An 11,610-nucleotide genomic window follows, 5' to 3' on the forward strand; every position below is an offset into this window, starting at 1 on the left:
TATATCATTTGTTGTAAACTTTTACTTGATTTTTAAGAAAGTTTAATATTGGCTAATAATTCTTGAGTTGTTTGAAATGCCAACACTATATAATAGTTTAAGATTTTATTTCTTTCTAGTTTGAATTAAAGTTACCTGTTGATAAAAAGATTGTAACTGATTAAATAAAATATAATAAAATGCACACGGTGGGGTTCGAACCCACGAATCTTTCGAAATTGGTGCCTAAAACCAACGCCTTGACCACTCGGCCACGTGTGCTTACATATATTATCTATTTCCATTTTATTGAATCCATTTTAAGATATACTGGATTATTTTTTTCATAATAAATACAAAAATTTATAAACAATTAGATACTTCAAATTCTTCATTGTTAATTATTAAAATTTTAATAAAAAGTCAAAAAATATAATACAACTTCTTTGCTTTCTTCTTCTCCTTCTTCTCGTGAGTGGTTTCTTCACGTTCGGTGTGCATGATTGAAGCAAGTGCATATGACTTTGTTGGTGCTGGATTGTCGTCCGTCTGGAATCTCTTTCCGCCTTCCTTTGCTCCGTTTCTCTTTCTTGGTTTTGTTGCCATTGAATGCTTTCTCTTTCAAAATCAATCTTTTATTTGGTGTTCTATTTCCTCAACACACTATTGTTTGGGTTTCTTGATTTGTATTATTATTTGGACATTTCCCACACAATGCCGTGATATACACGCCGTTGTTTTAAAAAGTGATTTGCATCCCAAAACTGCAAGACACGACACACGACGTGTCGCCATCTGGCTGTTATTTTTGGTTTTTATTTATATTATTATAAATATCTTGGCTTCTGATACTTTGTGTCATAATTAGTATCTATTAACAATTGAATAAATATGTCTTACTTATTTAAAATCAGTAACAGATGTATATAGAGTCAGCCTTTAAAGTAATCTGGTGGACAAAAAATAGCTTTAATTTTGTCTAAAAATCAGGCATTAGGTAAAGCTTGAATAAACCCGAAACGGTTGGGATGGGTTTATGGGACGGCTTCCCGAAATATTCCAATCTTTATGGTCCAAAATATACCAGATAACGTTTAAGACTAGATAAAGTTTAAAGACTGACTGTAGTTAAAAATTATAATAAATGTTTCGATTGTTTTTCATTGAAAAAAAAAATGATTAAAATTGTAATTATTGAGAATAAAGTTGTTTATAGAGTCAAATTTTAAACAGTGGGCGGGTATTGTAAATTTTGTTTTTTCAAGAGAAAGCATTTTAGAGTGAAATTTTAAATTTCATTTTAATTGTTGAGTTTATGAAATACGAATTGTCGAAAATATTAGTTTTTTAATTAAAATATGTGCTTCTCAGAAATTTGAATGTATCATATGTAATATTTGTGATATTGATTAATTTTTAATATCAAAGTAGTGATACTGAAAATATTTGAAATAAAGTGTTTAGTCATACTAAGGCAGATATGTTTTAGTTGATAATAAAACAAAATACCAAAAAATAATTATTCATTTTTAAGTGAATAACATTTTTGCAGTCTTTAAAACAATTCTCTCCAATAAAACCGACTGTGGGTGGTACAACAATTTCCAGTGCAATGCAATTTTTAAAACAATTATTTTGAAAAAAACATTCTTAAAGCAAAACCATTTAAAAAAACGATGTTTTTTAAGTGTTAAGTTATTTAACAAAAATTTCTTTTGTTATCTTATTTTTTTCAAATTTATTATTAACACGTTCAAAAACGTAATAATAATAAGTTTTTATTTTTTTCTTTTACCTAAACCCTTTTTTTGCCTTCATACACAAAACAAATTTTTGAAAAAAAAATTTATTTGTTTTTTTATCAACTCAATTTTGAATTGTATATTTTATAGTCACACAAATAAACATGAATGAGTTTATTTGTGTTAAACAAGAGCAAAGCATTAGAAAGAAAAATGGGGTCTAATGATGGTTTAATATATTTGGTTGTTTTTTATATAAAAAAGTATATTGTCATTTGATTATAATTATATTGGTGTTTATATTGTCGTTATATTGTTAATGTGACTATTTGACATTGTTTGTTATAAAGTGGATTGATGATGTAGCGTTTTATATTAAATGTTGAAACACGATAAAGTGATATGAAAATACATCCAAAAAGATTATTTTTGATCAATCTTAGGTAAATGAGTTCTTATTTGTTAATTATTTTAAGTAAAATAAAACTGACTATTGGCCGGTTTAAATTAGAAGGGGTTTTTGAATAAAAATAAAGTAAGGAGAAAAAGTTGCACCACTAATCCAAAGACTTCTTTTTTTTTCTATATTCCAAAATTTTATCATTTTTATTGGATTGTTTTTTTGGAAAAAAATAATTCTATTGTTTTCTTTTCTTTTCTTTTTGTTAAAATGGTTGTACCTTTTCTTGAATTATTAAAAAATGTAAATTTTTATTCGGCAATTTAAGCCTTAAATCATTTTAAATAAACCCGAATTATTAAACTAAAACCACTTATATTTTACTATGCCATCTTTTTATGAAAAATTTCAAAACTATTAACAATGATTTATTTTTTTAAATTTAAACTATATTTTTTTACAACAACAATATATTATATTAATAGCATTTGTTTTTTCTATATTTAATAAAAGACAAATCCTAAAGGTTTAGTTTCATCCTCTAAAACAAATAAAAATATGTAAATTTTTATACAAATGTTTATGTTTGAATTTAAAAATGTACAAATGTAACTCTAATACACCACAATAAATAACGATCAAAACTTTAATGCATGACATTATCGATACAATTTGTGTTTACTGAATTCAAAAATTTGAAACAATATTAATCATCCATTGTTTTAAATCAAAACATTTCTGTATTTTTGTTGAAATGTTTAGAACACAAATCCACGTTTAATTCGATATATACGATATTACTTAGATATTAACAGATATTTTAAACAATTTGGCCACATGTTTTTCTATTCTAAAATTAAATGCATTGGAGATACACACAATTTATAAACAAGATCATAATTTAAAAAATAAACAAAAAACTTTAATTAAACGATGTTGATTATAAATTATTGTATTTTAATTTTATAATATCATGTCTATATTATTAAACAAATTTATTTATCAAAAAAACAATTGATGAATTTATTATAAGATTGAGAAAATACAGTTCATTTAACTTTTATCATCATTTCATAACCATAATGACATAATTATATTGTTTAATTGTAACTTGTATTAATATTTTAATACAACTGTCATATTAAAATTACAATGAATAAAAAACATGAATGTTAATAATGAATAAATAATAGTTTGTTTACTTGCTCATAACAATTACTATAAATTATATAAATTTTTTATATGAAATTACCCTATTTCAATTAAACCTTTTTGTTATATGAATTATAAGAATTTCTAAAGAGTTTAATCTAATTAATAACACAGTGGAAAAGGAATTAAAGAGGTCTAAAAGGCGACCTCTATTTGTTATAAAAACGTATTCACTGCGAAAGACTGTGAAATTGCCATGTTTTGTCGCCAATATGAGACTGAATTGCTTGCTTTGAAAGATCTCAGAGAGCTAGTTATATTTTTAAAAAGTAAATTTTCAATTGCTTCAATATCAAGAATTCTCAGGAAAAATTATAATACATGCAAAGGTCTTATTAAAAAGCCGGATGAGGCAGATGTAATTTGGGGTAGACCATGTCTACATAATATAAAACAAAAAAAATGAAATTGTTGATATTATTAAAAAAAGACAAAATACTGAAAGGCCACTTTTTCTTCTGATGTCAATAATTTAATTGAAAAGGTGTCTGGGAAGACTTTTAATGAAAAATCGACGATGGACTGGTTACGTCACAATAGCATTATTAAACCCACAGTAATCAAACCAATGGAAAAGAAACGTGCTGAATTAAATGCCGTGGAACTCGAAAGATACATTGATAACTCAAAAACACTATTAAACTCTGAACTACAGTATGCTGGAAAAGTCTTGAAATTAGCTGGAGTTGATCATTCTCTTCTTCTTATTGTTGACGAGAATGATTTATTCCATTTGTTGATGCTCTGAAAAAGAAAGTCTATTGTGACTTGACAATTCTTCACAAGGAATTTTATTCTATTGATAGAAGTGTAAGAAGGGTTACTCTCGTTGGGGGTATTTGGGGTAACAACACAAAAATTGAAGCCACTATTCATAGTTCAAGACACACAATAGATAACAAAATTCAAGAATTTATGTTATTTGACCAATTTGATATTATATATCAAAAGAACACTTTTATGATGAACACAATTTTCATTTATTGGGTCAAAAAATTATTATTACCAGAATTGGAAGTTAGAAGAATGAAAATAAAAACGAAAAATGAATGGGCAGTAATTGTTATGGATGGGATTAAAGCATATCTCACAGAAGAAGTTCTTACAATCTTCAAAGAAAATAAAATAACAGTACTCAAACTGTGTGCACATTCTTCACATTTAACGCAACCCCTCAACGTTTTTGTTTTCGGTATACAAAAAGTTTGTTATATATATAAGAGGTATGATTTAGTAATAATAATTAATAAAATGTATTATATATTAACCATATTTTAATTATAAATAATTCAACATTGTGGTTATAAACTGGTTCCATTTTTTAGGAAGTGTACATTTTTTGATAGGTATGTTTTACTAAAAATATACAGGAAAACATGCTGTTCTATTTTTATATTTCTTCCGAATTATTTTTTTTTTCAATTAATAACCAATTACAATAAACAAATTTTTAATTTTTCCTAATATTCTATTTTTAAAACACTGTATTTTTTCCATTTTTTCATTTGTTTGAAATTTGATAAATGGCCAACTGGACCTCCTTTTTGACTCACACATAATTCAAAATGTGTTTTAATTGAAAACATCAATTTGTCGACCAATGATTGTGGAATTTCATTCGAAATCTTTCTCGGTAAAAAAAACAATCTCTTTTCTGTTTTAATAACCGGGTAGTTTTTTCTTAACTTTCTATCCATATTTCCCCATAAATGTTCTATTGGGGATAGATCTGGAGAATTTGATGGCCATAACATCAGCCTTACACCCTTTGATTGTAAATATTTTTTAGTAGTAAGTGAGCGATGGGCAGGAGCACCATTTTGTTGAAAATGCACAATGTTGTTGTTTAGTTTCTTTCTAACATCTTCGAAGAAATGACTATTTTCGAGTAATTCAATATATTCTTTTCCTCCCTCTTTTTGTGAACAACGTATTAATTTACTCTTGTATCCGACCCAGATAGCTCCCCATACCATTATTGAACAGTTGTGTTTGGGAGTTTGAGAAAAATGTTCTTTGATGGCTTTGGGAACTTTTCTGTTACCCTTTCTTTTGTTAAATTCGCGTAGATTTGCTAAAAATGATTTTGGTCTCCAACACCACTTTTTGTCTGGATACAACCCAAACCGACTTTCATCACTTATTATTGTTTTTTCCCATTTTTTAATATTTTTATTCCAAAGTTGTTTTTTGGAAAATACCAATCTGTCTTTTATTTGTTTTTGAGTCAAAACTTGTGTGGATATTTGTTTGCAATATCTAAAATGATTATTTTTTATTTTATCTGCGGTTGTTTTTGAACAGCCGACAATTTTTCCTTCTTCAAAACATGATGAAAAAGGTTTGTCGTATGTTATTTTGGATATTTCAATATTTATTGTATTTGATAAACTTTTTCTTCCTTTTTATTGAATAACATTTTCATGTTCTTCAATGCATTTTTTTAATTCTTGAAATTCTTTTTGGAGAAGTTTTGAATAGTGTTTGAATTTCTTTGTAATGCCTACTGGCTTTTAAAGCATTCGCAATAAGTTCGTCCTTTTCCATTGTCATATTTAGTTAAGAGTACAACAATTTAAAGTGATTTCGAAAAGTTTAGATTAAAATTTTATTTTGTTAAGGTGTTTAATAAATAAAATACTTATAAAGACAGTTTTTTAATACAATAATTATAGTTAATATTAGGTTGTGTTATAATAAACTTCTTTGTTTTTAAAATGTTAAAATGTTTTGGGTTTATAATATTCATATATGCCAACAGTTTTGACATAATAACAAGAAAAGAATTAAAATAAAAATTTCTCGTGTTGTTTCGTTCAAAAATTACAGTTAAAATATATTTGTGTTAATTATTCTAGTCTATTTATGTTCCACTACTAATCAATAATAAGTCAAAAAACCCAAAAACGTTTAATTTTAGGTATAAATAATTTAGAATACTTTTCCCGATTAATTAACCAAATTTAAAAAATAACTCACTTCCGGATTTCTTATTTTAGTTAATATATTCTTTTGACAAATGTTTTAACAAAGACAAATACGCCAACCTGTCGTATATAACAGTGCAAATTCGTTCGATATCTGATTCATGGTAGAAAGTAACCACGACAAAAAATGTAGTTACTGCTTTTGTGTCATGCGGACTTGTTCCTTGTCTTTTAAAAAACATGAATGTAGTGTGTGAAGTTGTTAGACAATCTTGTTTAAAAATTTATTGGTTTTTCACAGAAGAAGAACTTTTACGATGCCAACAACGTCATATGATCGAAGAGAATGAAAATGAAAAATCAATCAACGGAAAAGTATAAACAATTAAAAGAGAAAGCCAGATCTCTTGAGAAATATTATTTAAACAGTAAACATGGTATAGAGCTTTACAAAACTAAGAGAGTTGGTCTTGAATTGTTAAGAAAAGTTGGCCAGAAATAATTAACAAGTTTTTAATCAAACGTGTATTTATAAAAAGATTTAAAACAATGGAAATAATATACAAATTGTTATAATAAATGGTTTTTACAAAATTAATATGGTTGTTATGTTAATTGTTAAACAAATTGACAATTTTTGGTTATTTTTTTCAAGTTTATATTTTTCTTTTTGTATTAAATATTTTGTATATTATAATAAACTTTACAAAACAAGTCTTTTTAAAATAATGTTTTAGAATACATATATTGTATAAAAACCAATTAAAAACATCAATGTGATTACAGAATAATAATTGCTCATAAAAAATTACAGAACAATGGCACATGGTTATAATTGTAATATTTTACTTGCTTTAAAACATGAGGTTACGGAATACATGATTCTAAAAAATGAATATTGAAAATGATATGAAGTTTGATGATATTGTAAGAAGCCATTAATATAACAACTTGATTAAGTCAAAACAGTTGAAGAAATTAAAGTCATTTATATTAAAGATAGACTTGGTAGTCTATGCGACAATGTTGAAGCAGGTTAGACCTTAAATATCAAATGTAACTGAATGATATGGTTTTTAGTGTTAAATGGTTAATAAAATTATAAATTTTTTAATTAATGTTTATTTGTTATTTTTTGGTTAATAAAATGATGTTACATAATTGCCAAAGGCATATCAATTAAATACTTTTTCTATTATTTAGATATTTAGTTTTTAAATGGAAATCGTTTATTATAATGAGGAGTGGTATTATCTAAGAACCCATTATTGAGAAGTTTTACTGTATTGTGTAAAATGTTGACCTTTTGTTGAATTTTAACATTTATAACATACAATCAAATACAATTATATTATTTGTGCAACCACATAAACTTTTATTGTTCTCACTCAACAACTTTTTGTTAAGATATACATGTATATGAGATATATAAATTAATAACTTTTCTTAACTATAGTTTTTAAAAATGCAATAAAACATTACACAAAATAAATCAATTGTATTTAAACAACATCACAATACTCTTCGTTTAAAAAAGTGTATTTTTTTTAAATATTGCTATATGATAATTATTCATCAATTTTATAAATAATGTGTATTTTTCGAAATATTTGTGGGTTTAAACCCACAGTGTGCATTTTACTATTCGTTTAAATGTTACAGTTTAGCCATTAAACCTTCGCCCAGCAAATTAATCTTAGCCCCCCAAAAAACCAATTATTTTCTATTGTTATATTAAACTAATAAACTATATTTATATAAAAGTCAATTTTCTGAAATATTTGTTTTTTTAGTAAAAACCCGTTTTTTCAAAGAAAAATATAGGAATTTCTTTGGGCTAAAGTAAATTATTGGGCTAAGGTTCATTTGTTCTACTGTATATTAAGCGTTAATAAACATATATTAATCAAATGTAATCAGGGGTTTTCAAGTTCCAGTTTTTTGTTTAAGACGTGGCAAAAAATAAAAAATATCACATAAAACTTATCTTTTTCAGTTAAAAAATTTTAATCCATTCATTTTCAATTACAAATCAAAATGGTAAACACGTGGCTGAAAAATCTAAAACGACACTTAAATCAAAATTATTTGACTTTTAATTTTAACTATTCTAGTCAAAGTTTTTCAAGCCATAATAAATTTTATTTCAATAAAAATAAAAACAATAAAGTCACTGTAACATTATAATCTGTTTTAAAGTTGCGTTTTTTAAATAATGTGATTAATGTTACAACTCAAACTATATGAATAAAAATTTAAACAACGAATTCATAATTTATTTAAAAAATCAAAATTAAACACTTTATTATTTTAAAAACAATATCATATGACTTTTTTGAATAGATAACCTTAATAAATCAGTTCTTTGCATGATCAAATCGAGTTTTTTGGAAACCGTTATTCTTAGCTTATTTGCTAAAAACACATGGAAAGTATCCAGATTATATTTGGAATATAAAAAAAATGTTCAGTTATTTTCTTGTTTTTTAAATTTTAAACGATTATTTGTGTATTTATTTTATTTATGCAAAAGTGGCAACTGTGACAATTATTAAGAACAAATTCATGTTTGTCAAATAATCACATTTCAACAGCAAATAATACAAAAGGTTTTATATTTAACAACGATTGTTGTACTCAAAAATCATTTAACAACGACACGTTTCTTTTTCGATTAAGATAATAAGTTTGTAACAACACATTTGTTGAAAGTGTATTGATTCAAAGATTGTCACAATATTATTTGTAAATATCAATAAAAACATTGATTAACATATGAAACTTATCAAGAATATCAACACGATGAAAAAGTTGAATTATATGTTTACTTTTCGAAATATTATTTAAAAAGATATTATATCAAATCATTACAATCGGTTGTTAAAAAAATATAGAGTGTTTATAATAAATGTAGTGTTATTTAGTCTCTTTACAACGTTGATATCGTAACTAAAATAAATACACCCACTTAACAATATCTTAAATGGTTTGAAAAATAAGTCTTAAATGTCGTTTTGTTTTTTAGAAAATAAAAAAAATGAAAAAACAAAGGTATTTTGCCTTTTTTCTATTTTTCGGCATAAACACAATATCTTTTACAAGTTTGTTGAATTTTTAGTTTTTTTTTGAAAACCATCCTGGTTTGGTGGACCCCGAATGTTATGCAAATATTAATATTAGATAATTATTTTTATTACATCAAAAAATAATCCAATAATTATTAATTAATAACATGTGCAAATAGAACAAAACAATTTTTAGTTATTAAAAAGAAACCAGTGAAGTTTGTAACCATTTTCAGATGTGTAAAGCATATAAAACCGTCAATCTTTATATTTAAAACGGAAAATGGGATATAGTTGCCCTTATTGTCATGTCACAAGTTGGCAAAAGTGCAAAAAGTGCGGACAGTGCCAATGCAATTCATGTGGAAAAGATGCTTCTGGTAGAAAGAGAGAAGCTGGTAATTATTGCAACAGCTGCAGATGCACAAGAGATGGGTGCTTTGAATACGGAGGCTCTGGAATTGCTCCTTCATGGGCAGTTTAGTTAATTCTAATTTTTTGATATTCAAAATATGTTGAAAATAAAAAACATAAATGTACACTATTAAATATATAACATTTTATCAAAGTGAATTTATAATTACAAAACGATAAAATACAAAAACAAAGCAAGCTTTCAGTTATTTTTTAGTTGGCTTGTCATTGGTATTGAAAACTCAAGTTTTTCATAATTTGTATTGTCGAAACACCCCATCTCAATTTTCTTAATATGTTCCAAATTAATAGTCTTCAATGACACACAATTGTCAAAACAGAAAGGAGTCAACGCTGTTATTGATGACGGCAATACAACTCTCTCAAGTCGTGTTGCACATGCAAAACAAAAGTTTCCGATTTGAGTGATATTATCTGGTATTTCAATTTCAGTGATTGTCGTATTGTTGAAAAACGCGCCTTCATCAATATTATGAACAATTTCATCTTTCAAAATATCAATTCCAAATATTTTCAAATCGTTAAATTTTACTTTCACGTTGTCACAAAAAATGTTATTCTTTTCAAATTGTTTGTAAAGTAAATAACTGACTTCCCCACTATAAGTTATAAGTTTCTCGCCCTCAAAATATATTTTACTGAGTGATGTGCATCCTTCAAACACATCATTTCCAAATCTGATTTCTAAGTTACCCAAGTTGACACTTTGTAAATTTGAGCAATTCATGAAACAACCGTCCTCCACCTTTTCAAGTATTTTTGGAAATGTAAGACTCTCAAGTGAGTAACAATTTTTGAATGCGAATTTCTCAATTGTTTTAAGTGTTTCTGGGAAAACGATCTCTTTCAAGTTATAGCAATTCAAAAACGTGCAATGGGGAATACATTCAACATCTCCAAAATTTTCAAATTTGACAAAAGAATTACAACACCAGAAGACTCCATTTTTCATATGTTGAATTTTTGGAATTGTTTTTAAATTAAAACAATTCATAAAACACTGCGAGTTATAAACAACTTCCTGTGACTCACAACACACACTTTCAAGCAAGTAACAATTTGCAAAACATCGTTTCCCAACTTTCTTGAGACTCATTGGGAGTGTCACACTTTTCAATGAATGACAATTTATGAATACCTCATTATCAATTTTTTCTAAAGTATTTGAAAATGTAACACTTTGTAGAAATTGAGCACCACTAAAACATCCACCGCTAATCTTCTTTGTGACTAGTGACAAATCTATTTCTCTGAGATACTCACCAACAAAACTGCATTGTTCGAGAACGTTTATTTGTGATGGTATCACAAACTTATTGACATGATTGAAACTCATGGAAATATACTTATACAAATTATCCACATTTTTTAAAATTACGTTTTTATCTTCGTTGTCAACATTTTTGATTATGGAGTAATCAGCCTTTGTACCATACATGTCATAATCGCTTATTTTGTAATTAACGTTATGAAACATATACCCAAACGCCTTCATCTGAAGATAAAATGTGTAACTCACAACAACAGTGTCAAAGAAATACTTTTTGAATTGTTCGATTTCATTAACATTTGAATTGTCGTTTGAGTCGTATGATGTGTTTACACTATTTGAAAATGATATTTTTGTGAGTTGGGTGCACTCATCGAATATTGAACTTTCAATTTTTTTTATTGTTGTCGGCAATACTACTTCACGCAAATTTTTGTACTTCCCAAAATACAAATAACATATTTTTGTGACACTTGATGGGACTTCTATTCTTGTACTATCAAGAGGAAACTCGACTTTATAATTCAGTTTTGTTGTATAAAGTGTTACAGTATGAATAATTTCTTGATCTTCTGTTTCT

At 26.2% G+C, this 11,610-nt stretch overlaps 1 protein-coding gene across 1 annotated transcript; it reads right to left on the reverse strand.

The window, feature by feature from the left end:
* Window positions 1-9,941: 9,941 nt before the first annotated feature.
* Window positions 9,942-11,597, reverse strand: EIN_091580 (hypothetical protein; the record flags this gene model as incomplete). The annotated part of the gene is made up of 1 exon (XM_004185921.1): window positions 9,942-11,597. A coding segment is annotated over one exon (1,656 nt), but the record flags the coding sequence as incomplete, so codon positions are not given.
* Window positions 11,598-11,610: the final 13 nt, after the last annotated feature.

The sequence above is a fragment of the Entamoeba invadens genome (assembly GCF_000330505.1).
Source record: "Entamoeba invadens IP1 unplaced genomic scaffold scaff_1105074726227, whole genome shotgun sequence".
Lineage (NCBI taxonomy): Eukaryota > Evosea > Mastigamoebida > Endamoebidae > Entamoeba > Entamoeba invadens.